General features: G+C 37.6%; 1 protein-coding gene across 9 annotated transcripts in view; it reads right to left on the reverse strand.

Moving 5' to 3' along the window:
- Positions 1 to 266: 266 nt before the first annotated feature.
- LOC126766111 (uncharacterized) overlaps positions 267 to 20,315 on the reverse strand; it is a 132,863-nt gene continuing 112,814 nt past the window's right edge. For 6 of the 9 annotated variants that reach the window (XM_050483942.1, XM_050483940.1, XM_050483941.1 and 3 more), the window contains one exon: positions 267 to 19,600. In XM_050483942.1, the coding sequence (XP_050339899.1) occupies positions 18,789 to 19,600 (812 nt within the window). In that variant the 3' untranslated portion in view covers positions 267 to 18,788. The remainder of the gene's footprint in view (positions 19,601 to 20,315) is intronic. The other 3 variants (XR_007668707.1, XM_050483945.1, XM_050483944.1) reach the window with 3 other exon arrangements.

Below are 20,315 nucleotides of genomic sequence, written 5' to 3' on the forward strand. Positions count from 1 at the left end.
AAATTATTTCTGGCCTCTACCAAGTGAATGGCGATCAGAGAACTTTCCTCACTTGCGTGAACTTCTACACCTGACTCCATCCTCTATTCCTCCATCCACCATTGCGAAGGGAAAAACACATATGGTAAACGCAATTTCCAAAGTGTTTATAGCCTCACCGAGTGACATTTTTGCGATGGCGAGCACCTTTACTTACGCAACGCCTTATAGAGTAACCCCCTGACATTTATTTTCGCTGATTTCCAGCTAATCAAAAATATATAAGATACTGTAAATAAAAATTTATCTATTTTATCGTTTTTCTTCCGCATTCGACTCACTAAACAATTGTATAATAAGAAAAAGTTTTGACTTCTTGGAAAAATTTATAAATAACTTGTTTTGGAGTTGAATTAGTTTTAATTTCATCTCCCTTACGAAAACATAGAGTTTTTTGCCAAAATGTATTTCCTTTATTATCTGCTTACATAACAATCATTTATATTCATACTCATGAGTTAAACTTAATACTATGAATGCTCCTAATTTAATTTCTTTTCCATATATTTTCTCGATCTGGTTGATGTTACTTTCTAATTAGATTTTAAAATTAATTTGATTCAAAACTCTGTACAATTTTATGTTTATATATGTATTTTGAATTAATACATACATTCTATAAATTTTTGTTTTATTTATTTTATTATTTTTCGACCATTCTAGTTTTTTCTTCATTTCATCCATTGCTAAATTCATGTGTTATAATAGTTTCATAATTATGTTATGTATATTACTTATTTATTTATTTATTTATATATATATATGTATATATATTATTTTTTTAATTTGGACTAATCGCGTAATATACTACATCAACACGATTAGTATATAGTCTTAAAAGTTAAATGAAACTTCAGTGAATTATTAATTATTTTAAGAATTATTTCGAAATCATATTTCAGTATTCAGCAAATGAATTCAAGCAAGCTGTATGTTGATAAGTTTTACAATTTATTATACATTTATTCATGCCGGTCTTTTATATAAATGTACAGATATACTATATACTATAAAAGCATTTTAACACATGCATGTGTTGTATTACAGGTGTTCTTATTTCCACTCAAATTAATTTAATTTGTTTACAAAATGAAAGCCTATTTGTTTTTAAAAAATTATAAGCACAAAGAAATCACAATTTTAAATACCAATCCTTTTTATGGTATAATGTTAGCTAGCCATGTAAAGTAGAACTTAACACACTCCATATGTAAAAATCAAATTCTCAAATTCTATAGATGCTGCCTTGCAGAATCTCCAGCGGAGACTGGAAGTGCTACTGTTTGAAAAAAATCGCTTTGAAAAAACAAAACACCTCTAATCCAACTCGGCACCATTCTTCGAAATTACCTAGGGATGGATTTTGTCGTTACAACAACAACAAAAACAACAACCTCTATTACAAAAGATCGCATACATTTTTATTGCAATTCTTAATACAATATTTAATGTTTAAAAGTGAAGGGTTCTGCGGCGGAGCGGGGCAAATGGAAAACTCTCCGCAGTTCCCCTCTCCCGTGGGTCCGCTCCTGATAGTAAGTGTATACTCAATATCCATGTATAAATGTCTGTGATTATGTACATACATACTCGTATTCAGTTTTGAGTATTCCTGCGGAAAGCTGATATTTCCTTATTATAACAACTAAAAACTGGGTTAAGAAATAAAGCAAATGAAAATTCATAAATTAAAATAAGTTAGTTTAATAAAATAAATTATAAATAAATAATATTGATAAACAATGTTCAACACCGTTGCATTTTTTCTCTTTTTTTTTACTTATATTGTTGCATAACTCACTTTACTGCTTGAAAATATAATGAAACTTTTGATTAAACAGTTAGTATTTTATATTAAAATTTCATATGACCCTAAATTATTATACATTACAATTGCAACAAAAGATTGAACGTTTTTAGTGATTTTTGGTGATCTTTAAACCCGAAAAATTAATTCAGATCACATCATCGAAATATATATATTTACCTGAAAACGATAATTAACTGTGAATTTCAAACTTCAAATATTAATCAAATAATTATCTGTTTCTTTTTTTTTGTCTATTCTAAATTACAATTATGAATTTGACTGCATAAAGCCAACAATAGGAATGTTGAATTTTTCAACTGCGCTGTGTTCTTGCTTTTCCGGTGTTTCTGTGTCATGGCTGTGATTGAACTTACCTATTTTATGAGAAACTTCTACATAATTTATTGGGTCAAACACTTAGGGATAGTTTCGACATTCATTAAAATTTGGCAAGTAATATTAGTGTCTAGCTATACGGATTTCATATATAATTGCGTAATTGTATGATCATGCAGGCTTCAACTTCTGTTGTTCAGATAATAAAGCTTTTCATATTTCCTTTGTATTTTTGGATGATCGCCGCTCAAAGGTCTTAAGTTAAGGGATCGTCTTAGTGTGAAATATTCGAAAAAAAATCATTTTTTTGTTGCATTATCGGATAATATACACTATAATAAACATTCTATCAAATTTAGAAATCGAAACTGAAATTATTGCGGTCGCTACAGCATTTCTTGTAGAAACGGAACAGAGTAGGGAACGGAGCGACCAGTCTTTAAACGCGTTGTTCTCAAACTGGTGGTTTTCAAAACGGTTTCCACTCTCAAGCGAAGAGTTTTGAAGATATCTAGTTTCAATTATGAAAGAACATGTTTAATGTCATTCTCTATCGCGCTATGGAAGCTCTTTTCCAAATCTTCTTATCTTTTTCTACGAAAAACAATGGAAAAAATTGGCTAACTTCGATACATTTTGTTCAAACCGCCACCATTTCGTCAAATTTCAAAACAAAAAAAAACGAGCTTCTATAGCGCGATAGCGACTTTCCTACAGATTAATAATCTTTTTGAAATTTTTTCATTAAATTAAAATTGCGGCCGCAATCGTGGACATCGTACAGGACCTTTTTTTACGTGTCATTTCAATAATTTATTTATTTATTATACACCCAATAAATAAACATAAAAACAATAATTTTGTATTCGTCATGAATGTTATGAATGAATGAATCATTTATAAAAAAGACCAGACCGATTAGTTAGTTTCAACATTAAAAACAAAAATCGCGAAAATCAGTGATTTTTCGGAGGGTCACACTGAGACGACCTCTTGATGAAAGATTACATTCTTAATACAAATTTTTTATAATGGCTTATTAACAAAAAGAACATACATATATGAGATATAATAATATACTGGATGGGCAAAAGAAAATAATAGGCCTAAGGTTTCGAAAATTTGTTTAAAAAAGTTTCAGTCTAACTCATATATAGGTATTTTATTTTAAATTTCTTAAAAAACATTCATAATTATAAATATTTAAAAATATATATTAACAATAGCTGCGGGTTTCTTGTTATATTTTCTTCTTATATAATTTTAATAAGTTTATATTATATTACAGAAAAGTTGTTTACTATTCGTAGTACAATTTTGCGTTCACATTTAAATCAGGAACGAAATCAAAAGGGAACCTTGTATAGCTGTTCTTAGCCCCGTTTGGGACTTTCCGACTTACATTTTTAAAAGTTTCTTACTATTATTTTGCCTCAAATACCTAAATTATTAAGCACCGTCTTCTTCCATCTCTTTATACTTACTATTTTTAAGCTAAAACTTACACCATTCACTTATAAAGTAACGCTTATTGCCGCTTCTCACATTAGGGCCGTTTTATCATGCTCAACACAAGTCGTTCTAAATTGCTTAAGTTATTAAAAAAATGTTTTACTTTTCCATTTACTGTGTGCATATGGATGTGTACACATAATTTGATTGTAACCAGCAATGCTACATACAGCCATCGTCATAAGTCTACTAAAAACTAATACAAAAATATTTTTTAAATTAAATAATTTATTGAATTCAAATTTAATTTTTATCATACATAACAGTAAAATTACGATGCCAAATTTGTGTGCATATGTTCGCAAAATAAATGAGATAACGACACTTTTATTTCTGAAGATAACTATCGAAGCGATCAAAAGTCTACAAGCGCTCGGTACTTAAAGGATATAGTGCGCGTTATAAATTTTTTCAATCAATGTGATGAATGGTGGTTGTGTTACATTTTATATCTGCGATTGTATGTCAGATAGTGGCATCGGCAACTTGCAGTTTTTGAAAGCAACAATAAATCTTCTTCTTCTTCTTAATTGGCGTAGACACCGCTTACGAGATTATAGCCGAGTTAACAATAGCGCGCAAGTCGTTTCTTCTTTTCGCCACGTGGCGCCAATTGGATATTCCAAGCGTAACCAGGTCCTTCTCCACCTGATCCTTCCAACGAAGTGCAGGTCTTCCTCTTCCTCTGCTTACCCCGGCGGGTACAGCGTCGAACACCTTCAGAGCTGGAGTGTTTTCGTTATGTCAATGTCGTCGTATAACTCGTACAGCTCATCATTTCATCGAATGCAATATTCGCCGTGGCTAACGAGCAAAGGACCATAAATCATTCGAAGAAATTTTCTCTCGAAAACTCGCAACGTCGACTCATCAGTTGTTGACATCATCCAAGCCTCTGCACCATATAGCAGGACGGGAATCATGAGTGACTTATAGAGTTTGGTTTTTGTTTGTCGAGAGAGGACTTTGCTTCTCAATTGCCTAAGAGTTATCCTGCGTTGGATTTCTAGGCTGACGTTGGTGGTGTTTATGCTGGTTCCAAGATAGACGAAATTATCTACAACTTCAAAGTTATGACTGGCAACAGTGACGTGAGTGCCAAGTCGTGAGTGCCAAGTCGCGAGTGCGACGACTGTTTGTTTGATGACAGCAGATATTTCGTTTTGCCCTCGTTCACTGCCAGACCCATTTGCATTGCTTCTTTGTCCAGTCTGGAGAAAGCAGAACTAACGGCGCGGGCGTTGAGGCCGATGATATCGATATCATCGGCATACGCCAGCAGCTGTACACTCTTATAAAAAATGGTACCTTCTCTACTAAGTTCTGCAGCTCGAACTATTTTCTCCAGAAGCAGGTTAAAGAAATCGCACGATAGGGAATCACCTTGTCTGAAACCTTGTTTGGTATCGAACGGCTCGGAAAGGTCCTTCCCGATTTTGACGGAGCTTTTCGTGTTACTCAACGTCAGTTTACACAGCCGTATTAGTTTTGCGGGGATACCAAATTCAGACATCGCGGCATAAAGGCAGCTCCTTTTCGTGCTGTCGAAAGCAACTTTGAAATCGACGAAGAGGTGGTGTGTGTCGATTCTTCTTCCCCGGGTCTTTTCCAAGATTTGGCACATGGTGAATATCTGGTCGGTTGTTGCTTTTCCAGGTCTAAATCCACACTGTTAAGGTCCAATCAGTTTTTTGACGGTGGGCTTTAATCTTTCACACAATAAGCTCGATAGAACCTTATATGCGATGTTGAGGAGGCTAATCCCACGGTAGTTGACGCAGATTGTGGGGTCTCCTTTTTTGTGGATTGAGCACACAATCGTTGGGCATGCTTTCGTCCGACCATATTTTACAAAGAAACTGATTCTTTCTCCTTATCAGTTCTTCGCCGCCGTGTTTGAATAGCTCGGCCGGCAATCCGTCGGCCCCTGCCGCTTTGTTGTTCTTCAGGCGGGCAATTGCTATTCGAACTTCTTCATGGTCGGGTAATGGAACGTCTGCTCCATCGTCATCGATTGGGGAATCGGGTTCGCCTTCTCCTGGTGTTGTGCGTTCACTGCCATTCAGCAGGCTGAAGAAGTGTTCCCTCCATAATTTTGGTATGCTCTTGGCATCGGTCACTAGGTCACCATTGGGGGTTCTACAAGAGTATGCTCCGGTCTTGAAACCTTCTGTAAGCCGCCGCATTTTTCGTAGAATTTTCGAGTTCTACCCCTGTCGACCAGCTTATCAAGCTCTTCGTACTCACGCATTTCGGTCTCTTTCTTTTTCTGTCTTCAAATGCGTCTCGCTTTCCTCTTCAACTCTCGGTATCTATCCCATCCCGCACGTGTTGTGAACGATCGTAACGTTGCGAGGTAGGCAGCCTGTTTTCTCTCCGCTGCGACACGTTACTCCTCGCCGTACCAGCTGTTCTTTTGTACTTTTCGAAAACCAATGGTTTCGGTTGCAGCTGTACGTAAGGAGTTTGAAATGCCGTCCCACAGTTCCCTTATACCGAGTTGTTGACGAGTGCTCTCAGAGAGCAGGAGTGCAAGCCTAGTAAATCGTTCGGCTGTCTGTTGTGATTGCAGCTTCTCGACGTCGAACCTTCCTTGTGTTTGTTGACGTGCGTTTTTTGCTGCACAGAGGCGGGTGAAAATTGTAAAACTTATCGCGTAAAATAAAAATACACACTTTGAAGTCATCTTTAATAAGAACAATACAATTTTATTCAATAAATTAGTTATTTAAAAAAAAATTTTTGTATTAGCTGCTTGTAGACATACGACGCTGACTGTATGTATTCATGCGCACAATTTGTTAGTAAGTTTAATACGCAAATATGATTATGTAAATATCTATTCTATATAGTACTTGTCATTAAAATAAAGTACTTATACTTGTAAAAATATTTCAAACTTTGTGATAGACTGCTAACGACGCCAAAGAAAAACACCTGTGTCTGTTATATTATTCGCGGTAACTCAGCTACCGTTTTCTATAACATTTTACATTACATTAGACATTTTAATTAAGATTTGGTCAATACAGTGTGAAAACAACGACAACTGCTTGAATCGCAGTTTTAACCATATCCTACTTACCCTCAACGAGAGTGCTTCACATAAAACTTAATACTGCCTTGATTTTTTCTTTCTAATTCCATCAATGAATGTTAATTTACTAAATTAGCGTTTTGTTAGCGTTAGTATGCACTACTGTTATCTACACGGTTAGTACGGGTTTTTATGTAAATAGATGATGCGTGTATGTAAAGTGTATATGTAACAAAAAATTTAAAATCGGATAAATATGTATATGTATAAGTCTAAAGCATATGCTTGATTATACACATTTCTCTTAGTTTAAATAAAGCAAATTATAGGTTTTCATCAGCTTTTGAATAATACAATATAATGAACACTATGTTTTATTAACAAACTCCTGAATTGAATCTTTTACCAAGAAATTATAGCAAGCATTGTTAACGTTATTAAATATATATTATATTACATCTGATATCCCCAAGATTTAATACGAGGTTTATTTGCTTTGTTTTGTATAGTAGCATGTTTTAATTTGGCCATTTTCTATTCGTCATTTCTCTTTCATTATGTGCAGTTTTTATATCACTTTAGGCGAATTGAATATAAAAATTCTAATGCGTTTCCTCAAAACTACGTTTTTTTAAACTGTACCTAGACAAAAGTTCGGTAGATTTCAATGAAGTTTGTACAGCTTTTGCCTAGTGCTTAGATTATCTATTAATAAAACTTTTTGTTTTTGTCCGTTTTATTTTAGATGGATCTCCAAGGGTTAGTGATCGTAATCCCAAGGAGCTTCAGTTGGAGCTGATTCAAAAAGAAATATCTATCAAGTCAAGTAGAAACCTTATTCAATGCTATTCTGTGTTAACTTTTAAAAAATAAAATAATTTACTGGCTAAAAAAAGTATTTAAATTTATTTATTTTTTTTCATGTCTCTGACTGCAACTAACCCTTTACACCAATTAAGTGCGATCATCATTATTGTCAACAATGAAATATTTTGCTTTGTCTCCATTATTATTATTTTTTTACCATTTCGGCTCTAGCCATGAATTCAGCCCAAATTCTTGCCTTGAGCTCACCACAAAAAGAGTTCTGTAGAAAGTAATTTGGGATCGGAGTTCAATCAAAATCATCGCCTGTTCAATACAATAAACAGTTTGATTAACAGTGTCACATGGGGCGTTCACTACTTATTGAAATATTTTTATGGAGACATAATTAGCCAAATCCGATTTATTTGGTTTAAAAATAAAATTGGTGTCAAAGATTCAAGTAAAACCATTATGAAGTAGAATCAATACACGTCTCAGCATGGAAAAATTTGGAGAGATTCACACCCGTCCAATTAGGTCCATCTTATATGAGAACAATTATAGTTCAAAACTGTATTAAGGGGCTATACCGGTGTAACGCATGAGAAATTAGGCGATTTTCGTGAATTTAAAAAAAAAGTACTCGATCGAATGTTTCGAACTTCTTTGTACGAAATAAGGTATATTTTCAGCAATATTTTAAGATTTTTTTTTTTACAAAAATATTGAAAAATAACGGAGTTATATGCTGTCTTCGGAGGTGCCAAAAAAAAAGTGCCCAAGTGCTGACATGATACCGGCCGAATGGGTAGCTGAAACAAAAACGTTCAAAAGGTTTATTAAGCTTAAAGATATTTCCTATACAATGACCTACGATCTTTGAAAAATATCAAAAATTAACAAAATGGCGTAATTTTGAAAAGAAAAAAATCTTTTTTTTAGGTAAAAAATGGTCGTTTTTTTAATGCCAAATTGAGAATTTTCAACCAATCAAAAAGATCATAGGTCATTGCATAGTAAATATATTCAACAATACTCAGTTTTAATTTGATCGGTCGATCGGTCAATTTCTCGTTGAGTTCTGATGTCAGCAATTTTGAAAAATGTCGTTTCGAGAAAAACGCGTTTGAAGTTTCACTTATATATGTATGTTTGTACCTGCGAGCGGTCGCTCTTTAGAAGGCTGTCATCCAAAACATAGATAAATTGATGAGAAACTCTTTTCCTGTTCTCTCGCTTGTCAGCTGGCAGCGGACTCTGATCTTTTTTCTGAGCTGGCAACAAAACACAATCCGCGTATCGTCTATCAGCAGTTAGTGAGAAAGGCGGGATGCCAGAAGAATAGCGCTAAAACGAACTGCCAAAATTAGTGCGTTGTTGAAATCCTGTCGAATTAGATGTCGGTTGTTTGTAAAATTATTTATATATGTATGTGGATGATATAGGCCTACTGGGGAACCGAGCACCCAAAAATAATAACATTAACATACCTCAGTGGTAGTGTGGAAATTGCAAAATACCCAAAAGTTACTTAAATTGCCCAATCTAATATTTTTCAGCAGTGGCATCATCGGCAAATGTTAAAAAAAATGGGTGTTTGGACAGCTCTCTCTCGAATCAAAGAGTTTCATATCCATTTATCCATGATACAAAAATTATTCAAGATACGACCTTGCCGATTCCACAGAATATTTTTGGATATATTATATAAACTGTCACACTGGTATAGCCCCTTAAGCAAAGTATTTTAAAATTTCAAGTCAAAAATATATGACACAATTTTCAAAGCTAAAAGACATTGCTCTTTAAATACTGTATTTCAGCCCTCAAAAATTTAGGAACAATAATAACTAACAATGGAATAACGATTTTATATGAATTTCTCCTTAGAAGACAGTTCTAGCGTATTTATACCAGTTGAGCAGTTTCAATACAGTGTTTATTAAATCTGAAAAATCGCCAATAACAAACTGTTAGAAAATAACGAATATTTGCGTTATTGTTAATATCTTTAAGAGTATATTATTTTCTTAATGTTAGCGTTAATTTTAAATTATTTTATTATTTTGAGTTATATATAATATATATATTACTGCGATTATATAGGATGAAGTCCCTCTTGTATGTATAAAACAAAGTCTCACAGAGTGGTATTTAAATTTCACATGTTACGAACAATGCAGTTTGCAATATTTTTTAAGTAGATTTTCTGAAGACATACCACCAGTATAGCCCATCACTTAAATCTGGTTAAGTCTACATACAAGCTAGGCATTTATTAGATTAGATATTTATGTCTACTGGTCCTAATTATTAAAACATCTTCTATTATGTTGCTGCCATTTTAAGTAATTACACAATAGAAAAAAAATGATCTACAAGAATGATGTCATACATAAATACTAAAAGTTAATGGCATAGATAGATATATATATATACAGTCTTGTACAAAATAATATGGGTTTTCTTTTTTTTGTGTTTATTTTTCTATATTATAAATGTTTGTTCTTTTCTTAGAATAAACTAAATGCTCCCTTTAGTAGACAGTAGATTATACACATACTGCGTATGACGTGAAAAGTTGCGTTTTTACGCTAATATAACATTTATTAATTTTCATCGTAAATATTACCAAACTCATGCTGAAAGTGGTGATAATCGTAAGTTATATGCAAATCAATTTTACAAGAACATAAAGAAGATTGCTCCAATCCAATCCTGATCAAATTTGATCAGATGGTAAAGCAATTTCAGGCCTGGCATAAATAAGCTTGGAGATTCGCAATGATTGCTGAAAGGGAATCAGGTGTTAGTGTATACGCTCTAACCAATACAAAAGAGCATGATAAAATTATATGGTTAAGTGAAACACAAAAATATTAAGCAAAATCGTTGTTAAATATTTTTGCATGGTAAAAGTCGGCAGACAAATTTTGGTGTGGATTTTTTTTTCGAGAACAATCTTAACAAAAATATGTCGTTTCGTTTCGAGATCAATCTTTACAAGAACATAAAAATATTGTGGTATTCAATTAGCTGACTGTCGACGGATAGGTGCAATTTTCATAGTGACTTTTTTCTTGTGATTTTCGGGTATTCTCATTTGTGTGGTGATTCGTTTACCCAGTCGAGTTGGCACCGTTATTGCCTGGAGCGTGTGCAATCGGCAGAAGTACACGATAGTAGTGTTGTTGCTCGAGTTAGTGACCCCGAGTGTTTTCTGGGCGAGTAAACCTTTTTCAGTAGTAGACGATTCCACGTTGGGTGGAGAAGCGAAAGGGGCGGGTAAGGGCGGGAGTGGTAGTGGTAGCGGTAAAGGTGGCACCGCTGAAAAAGCGGTTGCTCACTCCGCAAATACCGGCGAAAAAGAAATATACATAGGGTACGCTCATACGGGTACGAGGAAAGCGGGCGCTAGCAATGCGAGCGCTAGTAGAGGTGCTGGTAGCAAGGGGGATGGTTTGAGGGCAAGTGTTTTTGTTGGGTACGGTGCAGTGAGCCATGTTGCGGCCGTAAAGCTCATAACGGGGGAAATAAGTGGTTTGGTATTCGGGGCCACAAAATTCGAAAGAGGACCGCGAACGGGTTCATGGAGCTTGCATCAAAATTTGAAGCACTCCTAATGGCGGTCATTACCTAGAATTCCCATATTCGCGGACGAGTCGACGCTCTTAGAGAATGTTTGGAGACGTACTCTTCGTCACCGGAAAAGTCAATGCCGGCCTCATTGGTACCGATGACTACGCCCCCAGCCCTTGTGCGGCTTGTCTGATCTCCGCTGTCCTGGAGGCAAGAAGGTGCTACATCAAGTGGTTTTCCTCCCGGGTGCGACCGGATAGCTCCGTCGCTGGCTGCTTAAATCTGAAGGGAGGGGTTATTCAGTTAAACTGCCAGGGTTCTTATACCGTAATGTGTGAGTTGTGCATTCAAGAGTAGACCAGCTGGGCATCTGATGATGTCAGCTAATTCTACAGCTGGGTGTTTGTATTGCTATAGGGGAGTGTTCGGTATGGTTGTTGCTAATTTATACTGCAATTTAACGAGCCCCTAGAGCCCTACCTGGCATACATGGATAAGCTGCTACTTCTTGTACATTGTAGTTCATTTATCCTGGTGTTGGATGCGAATGCCTCGTCCTCGATGTAGTTTAGTAAGGTATACAGGCAAACGTCTGGATATCTGAGCCACAGTCGAGGTGAGGCATTAAGTGAATGGGTGGTGGTAATGGCTTCCACGTTGTGAATGAGCCCAGCGAGTGGTATACTTTTAATGGGGCTAGAGGTGTGAGTGATATTGACGTGACGCTTATGAATGAGGCAGCAAGTAGGGCCTTTGATGTTAGGTGGGAGGTCAACAGAGGGTGGGGCATTGAGTGATCTTAATTTGATTCAAATTATGGTTGCTCCATAATCCCCTCCTTCGCTTTATGAGAGTCCATTGCAGCGATGGCGTACCATTGGTATTGACTAGAACTAATATGGACTCTCGGTTAGGGAAACGGTGTTGGAAATACCGCTTAGGGTTTTTGAGGAGTTGGGGATGGACGAGCAAATTGCTCGTCTCTATGAGGAATTTTGGGGGTTTAATGATAGGGTTTTTGGGAGGTATAAGTGTTCTAGGGTTAGGAAAATTAAGTGGTGGACGCGTGAGTAAATCTTGAAAAGGAGGACTACTGTCAGGCGATTGAGGCGAAAGTTTCAACGCGCCTGACGATCAAATTCGGATAGGTTGTCCCAGCTTAGGTATGAATTTAGTTGTGTGATGAGGGAGTATAAGGATATGTTAGTCAAAATTAAGGTAGATGAGTGGAAGAGTTTTGAGAGGACGAATATGAACGACCCTTGGGGTCAGGTCTATAAGATCTGCTGGGGTCGTAGAAGTCAGGATACCACCTCTCTTCGCGTTGGTGACACTCTGTTATCATCGTTGGGAGTGTTGTGCGTATGCGGATGATCTTCTTCTTTTGGTTGAAGGTCATTCGCGGTGTGAATTAGAACGGGCGGGAAGACATTTTTTAGAAATTGTAAATTCTTGGGGTTTAGATGTGGGGGTTGATATATCGATGGATAAAACGGTGGCAATGCTGCTGAAATGTAGATTGATCACATCAGCTATGTGACGCAAGTAAAATATCTGGGGCTGACTATGAGTGAAAGGATGTGTTTTACTCCACACTTGGTTAGGATTAAGGAGCGCATACTGGCGGTCACAGGCAAAGTACGACGCATCTTGAGGAGTGATTGTGGTCGCGGGCGTCGTGCTGTTCGCCCCATATATTGTGACTTGTTTGTAGTTTGTGCCACTTATGGAGCTGCTATATGGTGGGACACAGCGATGGCCGTCTCGAGTCACCGAAAACTCTTCTCGGTGCAACGTTGTATGATGCTTGCATGTCTGCCAGTAAGTCGCACTGTTTCGAAGTGGGCTTTACAAGTTTTGTTATGTGGACCTCCTCTTGACCTGATTGTTATACAGCGTGCTGTTGTATTCAGGTTAAGAAGGGCTTGAGTGTTTCATTGCTGCTGTGTGATTGGATCTCCGATGATGATGTGGAGAGCGAGGGATATTTAGGGATCAGGAGGCTTCTAGGTGATAGGGTCAGGTGGCAAGAACGTTGGGGCGAGTGACTTATGAGTACATTCGGGACTTTGAGTTTGTTGACTGTAACCCGGACTTCCGTGTTCGTTTGAGGCTGGGGTTTTTGCTTACGGGGCATGGGCCTTTGAATGCATTTTTGCATCAGAGATGCCTTTCGTATAGGTCGGGGTGTTTTTGTGGGGCGGGTGGTGAAGACTGGGTGAATGTAATTACAGAACTCTCGATGTACTCAGATATTAAGGATTTTGGGGGTATGGGGATTAACTAGACTAATGGGCACTTAGATGTTAATAGTGTGATCTCCACTAGTCGTAATACCGTTCTGTTAGGGCTGTATGCGCCTGAGTTATTTAGCGGCGAATACGTTTAGCTGGGAGTTATGGATAGATTTTGTATGAGTGGTGTGTGTATGGGGTCCAACCCCTGGTCACCAGTCCAGAGTTGTGTGGAAGCTCAACTGGTAATAGCTTCGGCTACGAGATCTGACCGGAGACTTAATTCTGGTACCACGGGGAGCAGGAGCCCTTGGAGTTTACTTCAACCTTCTTGTGCGGTCTGGCCCCCCGGGGGTATCGTGGTGGTTGCGGTTTATACACAAATGCGGGTCGAACTGACATTTTGATTTCATTCGTTGTACTTTTGAGTACTGTGGGGTTAGGCTGTCGTCAACAGGTATCATACGTGTATCCAGTTGAGGTCAACACAGCATATTTCTGGTTGAGAACGACGTACAGCCAACTAAAACAGATAAAACACTCACAAAGAAAGCTTCAGCAGCAGCAACTAACAAAGAGAAAAAAACTAAACAAAAATCTACCACAGAAGAACAACAAACAAATTCTAATGGAGAGGACGAGAATAATATTAATAATTTTTTCGGAATTAGAATTATAGGTGGCGAGAAAAAAACAAGTTGTGAACATGTTTGTGTGTATGTGCATGTATTTGTACATACAAAAATGTCTCGTTCATTCTAGTAGCTTTCTCTATTTTCAAGTAGTTAGGTTCGTGTGTCACACATAATTTTCAAATGAATAGTGTAGGTTTTTTTTTTCTATATTGCATAGTGGCTATGGGCAAAATTTTTGTAGGAGCAGGTAGTTTTCTTAGTTTTTTTTGAATTTGAATTTTGAAAACGAGCAGAGCAGGTGTTTTGTATAATGAGTGAAGGGCAAAGTGTTTGTAGGAGCAAGTAGTTTTTCGTTACTGATTGAGTTACATGGGCTGTGATTCGGTTTTAGTTGTTTCAATACTATACCTTGTTGTTGGTATTCTTTGCCGGCAGAATTGCCTGTCGGTGAGAGTTGTGCTGAGCGTCTGCCGTTCAGTTGCCCGTGTAACAGGAGGACCTGGGCAGGCCGCTCAGCCATGTTGTGGCTGTAAAAGGTTTAAATGGGAAGTTAAGTGAGTTGATTTTTGGTGCGAAGCATTTTGAGAAGGAAGCCGCGAAGGAGTTTCCCTTAAAGTATGAGGCACTCTTGGTGACGGTAGTTCCTCTAAGAAAGTTATTAAGAAAGTTGAAAAAGAGCTGGGTCCTTCACTGGGAGAGAGGATCCATGAAGTACGGCCCTTAAGGGTGGTGTGGCGGTTATTCGCATTCTCTTCGTTATAGAGAGGGAAAAGGTTGCGAATAACAAGAAATTCGGGGAGGTGGGGACGTGAGTGTCAACCGGAAATTGGGTCCTCGGGTTGTAGTTCAGGGAGTTCATACGGAGAACTCCCATGATGTATTCATGGAAGAGTTACTCTGGCTGAATTTCGGCGTCCCAGAGGTCTGAAGTGAGGATGGTCAGTCGCCCCTGGAAGGTGGCTTCTGAGGGTAGCACCATTGTTGTCCTGGAGGGTACGGACAGAATGATGCCCGCTCTCCTGGAGGCTGGTAGGTGCTATATTAAATGGTTCTCCTTCCGGGTGCGGCAGGATAGCCCTGTCGCGGGCTGCTTCCGGTGTATGGGTTTCGACCATAGGGTGGCTGATTGTAGGGCAAAATCCGATGTCTGCCGGAGGTGCGGTTAAAAGGCCATACGACTGCCGGTTGTGTCAATGCACCACATTGCCGCAACTGTGCACTCAAGGGTAGACCAGCTGGGCATCTGATGATGTCAGCTGTCTGCCCGATTTACTGTGGCATCGTTGAGCACGCCCTTGCCAGACATTGATGAAAGGGATCTCCCAGTTAAACTGCCAGAGCTCATATGCCGTAATGTGTGAGCTGAGGGGTTGCATGACTGAGGATGGGTGTAGTATTGCCTTACTCCAGAAGCCCTACGCCACTAATGGTGTGGTTAGGAATCTTTCTGGAGGTTTCAGGGTCTTTTCGGACCTTAAGGTTAATGCTGCAATAGTTGTGAATAATCCAAGCTATGATTGTGTAGTTTTGGATTCTTCACAGCTGGGTGTTTGTGTAGCTATAGAGGGGGTGTTCGGTAGAATGGTTGTGGCTAGTTTGTACTGCAAATTTAGCGAGCCTCTAGACCCCTACCTGGGATACATGGATATGCTGCTATTTTTGTAGGTAGCAGTCCATTAACCTGGGGTTAGATGCAAATGCCTCGTACTTGATGTGGTTCAGTAAGGTATTCCGGCATTTGTCTGGATATCGGAGCCACAATCAAGGTGAGACTTTAAGTGAATGGGTGGTGGCAATAGCCTCCACATTGTGAATGATCCCAGTGAAAGGCATACTTTTGATGGGTCTGGGGTGTGAGTGATATTAACATGACGTTTATGAATGAGGTAGCAAGCAGGGCATTTGGTGTTAGGTGGAAGATTAAGTGAGGAAGAGGATTGAGTGATCATAATTCAAATTGATTCAAATTATGGTTTTTGAGGAGTTGGGGGTGGATGAGAAAATTGCTCGTCTTTATAAGGTACTGTGGGGGTTTAGTGATAGGATTTTTAGGAGGTGTGAATGATTTTTTGACTAGAAAACTTAAGTAGTAGTTGCGTGAGTTAACCTTGAAGAGGAGAACTGTCAGGCTAATGAAGGGTAAGTACTTGGAAAAGTGATGGAAAGAGTTATGATGTGACGGCGGCAGGAGCTAATGCGGCGTATGTGGTCGGATAGGCAGTTTGGGTTTAGGGAAGGACGCAGTGTAGAGGATGATTGGTTTTACGAATTTTGTTAATGAGAGCGTCAGCAATTATGTCCTTGGCATATTTGTTGAATTCAAGAGGACGTTTGATTACCTAAGCAAGGATCGAGTGATACAACCACTGGAGGAACTTGGGTGTTTAGAAATCGAAAGGAGCTACTTTTTAGACAGAAAGGCCTCTCTTACCGGCATGAGTGGAAGAGTGGAGATTGGAGTGATTCATGGTTGCCTGTAGGATTCCATTTTTGTTCCACATATTTGGAATCTCATGATGGACTCCCTGCTTGGGCAGCTCGAACCATTCGGTAAGTGTTGCGCAAATGCGGATGATCTTCTTTTACTTGTTAAAGGTCGCTTGCGATCTGCGGCGGGGGACAATTTTTAGAAATTATAAATACTTGGGTGAGAGGGTGGACAAATCGATGGAAAAAACTGGGACAATGCTGCTTAAGGGCAGATTGTTGCCGGTTCGTCCACCGATTGACGGCGAGTCAAATATCTGGAGCTGACCATGAGTGAAAGAATGTGTTTTACACCACACTTGGTGAGAATGAAGGAGGGCATGCAGGCGGTCATAGGTAAAATGGGAGGCATTTAATGCTGTTCGGCATATGGGCCTGTATGTAGCTTGTGTCATTAATATTGTGGCAAATCGTATCGATGCAACATTGTACGGTCTGAAGACTGGGTTCATGTTATTGCGAGTTGCCCGATGTACGCGGACGTAAGGGATCTTGAGGGTATGGGGATTAGCTGGACTAATGGGGACTTAAATGTTAGCGGTGTAAGGTATTCGCGTTAACATGGGTTATTGGGGTGTGCGTGAGAAGTCCAACCCCTGGTCACCAGTCCTGAGCAGTAAGGAAGCTGAACTGGTAGTACTTTCGGCTTCAGGCACCACCGGGAACAGGAGCTCTTGGAGTTCGCTCCAATCTACTCATGTGGGCTGGCCCCCCGGGAAGTATCGTGGTGGTTGTGGTTGAAACTCGAATGAGGGAAGAACTGACACTTTGTCACTTAATTTTGGAGTTGCATTGCAACCGGGTGCCGAACCCAAAGTACGGCAGAGGTTTTAGTTGGGCCTCGAACCCGACCAAGGTGGTAAGTGTGTCCATTCCACAATGCTAATTGGTACTGAAAATGCTTAGCATTCTCAGGGCGCTGATCAACGCATTGATTTAATCCGCTGTGCTTTTGAGCGCAGTGTGAGTAAACGTTAAACACACCGGACGTTGTATGAATTCAATTTTGATCAAATTTGATTAGATGGTAAAACAATTGCTTGCTCCGAACGATTGTGGGTATAAATAAGCTTGGAGATTCGCAATTGTTTGCGGAAAGGGAATCAATTGGTGGTGTATACGTTCTAACAATACAATAAAATTCGAAGAAAGAAATGTAAACAAACAAATTAATTTAAAGCACTGCATCTGAATTAACCTTCCAATCGACTTCATTAATCAAAAGATTGACCGTTTAAAAAATTAATCATATAATTAGAGTAAAGGCTGGCACGCTAACGGCTGTTTTCTCAATGTCTTTCAGCAACCATCTGTAGTCTTCCTATATCAAAAAATGCTTCCATTATTTCCATTAAATGGAAAATATTTAAAGCAAGACGACTGTTGCAAGCAAATACGACATCACAATGTTTTCTTGTCAGAAATATTAAACGATGAGAATTTTTTTGTTACTAAAAAACATTTGTTTTCAAGATCTCCAATTAGATTAAATATAATTCAGTCACTTCAAATTTTTGGTCGGAACATGGTATAAGGCTTTGCCAGTTCGTGGCTATTTTAATGAAACTGCAAAAATCTGGTGGTGGTGGGCTTTATGTAACAGGTAAAATTATGGATTTAAAATTTTGTATGACAGCTGCAGTTTGTGACCTTACCTAAGAGAAGACAATGCCTTTCATTAAGAATCGAAGTAATATACATACATATATTCTTCATATATGTATATTTTTAAACACAGACATGTTAATTAATATATTCAAAATTTAAAGACTTTTTAAGACAGGAGAAGGATCACTACTACTTTTTCTGTATTAGGGAAAGCTGTTGACAGCAGTCATTTCGATTTGTAGCGAATGCTAAATTTCTCATCACAAAGTTTTTTTAGGCTAAATTGTTGCTGTCTTACAATTTTCTCTTTTCAATCGTGTTTAAAATCATAGCGGTCTGAGCTTTTTTTGGACATTAGAAGATTTTTGCATTTTGTTAAAAAAATAAGTATACATATATCATCAAAAATTTCCACAAAACATTTAACAAAATATGTAAGGAAATTTTGTTTTGGTAAAGCAAGAAAAAAACAGACCTTTTTATAATAGCAGAAATATATGTACAAACGGTTAAGCTAGGGTAGAGATAGGTGCAAATGTATATACAACACAATTACCATGTATCCACAATATTAGAACATTTAACCAATACATTATATTTAATTTTTTATACCTCATTATACCTGTTTAACGCTGAAGCTGGTTAATTCTAAATATTAACTTTAATTTCTGGTACGTTTTTATAATCCACCTCTCTTAAAATGTTCACCGAAATCTTTTCACTTTTACATTAACACTAGATATTTGACTACGGGAATTTTTGATCAGTAACAGACTGGCATTTTGCAGCATGCCGGTATTTGATGCAATTTGGTCTTCTTGTCGCCTGACTATAAGAAAATATTTAGAACTAAACGCAGAAATAGTCACAGGAGTAGATGCATTAGGAGATATACCAATTTCATGCAATAAGAAAATAAAACCTGCCGAATAACATCTTAAGGATTTAACAGACCCAGACAAATGCACATACAAAAATTTTCGGTTTACTTTTGAATTACATATGGCGATTGTAAAATGAGGCGCTATTACAAATTTACCAGCTGAACTTGACTTTGATCCACACCTTGCTGTATACAATTTTAATTGAGGTGTTTTACCCTTCATGGTGGTGTTTTGTATATCAAATTGTAACCCATATATAGTTGCAGCAACTATTACATTGATAGAGATAATTAAGTCGTAGTATTTAAATACTAAATACTTAAGTTTTACAAAGCACTGCAGGTAAAGTTGTAACAGTTTAGTATTAATTTGAATATACTCGCTCTGTAGTTGTGCTGCCGTCCGTGATCTTTCTCCGAATTCACAATTGCTGGAAAATCTCGATAGAAACAATATACCTCCTATGGTTCTACTTCGTTTCAATAACCATCTGTATATATTGAAGACAAGCCAACTTGTTGCTGTACTAATGGTCGTCCAAAAAGACCAGGGTTTCATTGACGCTGCCCCGCTATTATAGGTCAACTCCTCATTTTTCACTACTTCATTTGGATGCTTGTCATAATGATCGTCTAAAAAAAAGGAGAAATATTGAAGATTAGTTATTTAATCGCTGTTAAAGTTCATAATGCTAAAACTACTACTGGTAGTGGCTGAATCCATTTATTTCATTTATAGATATAAGAATTAATTCCATGATCAGAAAAAATAATAGCTAAAATCGGAGTAAAATCAATTATAATAATAATAAAAAAAAAGAAATGTGGTGTCGTGGGACACCAGGTAGGAACGAAGTTCCTTCGGATAATGTAGAATCGATACAATTTGCAAAAAAATTGTGCTTAATTTTATGTACGTTGTCCTGATTTTTCTCTCAAATTTCGCTGATTAGTTTTTATTTAAGTACAGATAAGTATTAAGAAAATTCTACTGTCGTCCTACTGCCGTCAGCAAACATAGTAAATATTCAAGTTAGCGGGAAAGACAACTGTCGGCCTGCAATCGTGTAGTAGTGCAGCTGTCAAAATAACAGTGTCCATAAAAACGTCTGTATATTAATATTTGACAGATGTAGTTTGCAGTCTGTCGCGCTCTATGTGTTCCGCACTTCACTCAAAACTAATATGCTTACACAATAATGTTACAGATTTTCATGCCTAATTATTTTGCAAAACCTAAAGGTTGGCTATAACTAGCGATCTTACAGTCTTTTTCTTACGGGTTATTTCCTCAAACCATTAACCAACCTGTGCCAAAAAATATGCAACAATGCAACTCCCCATAAAC

This window comes from Bactrocera neohumeralis, unplaced genomic scaffold (assembly GCF_024586455.1).
Source record: "Bactrocera neohumeralis isolate Rockhampton unplaced genomic scaffold, APGP_CSIRO_Bneo_wtdbg2-racon-allhic-juicebox.fasta_v2 cluster11, whole genome shotgun sequence".
NCBI classification, from domain to species: Eukaryota; Metazoa; Arthropoda; class Insecta; order Diptera; family Tephritidae; genus Bactrocera; species Bactrocera neohumeralis.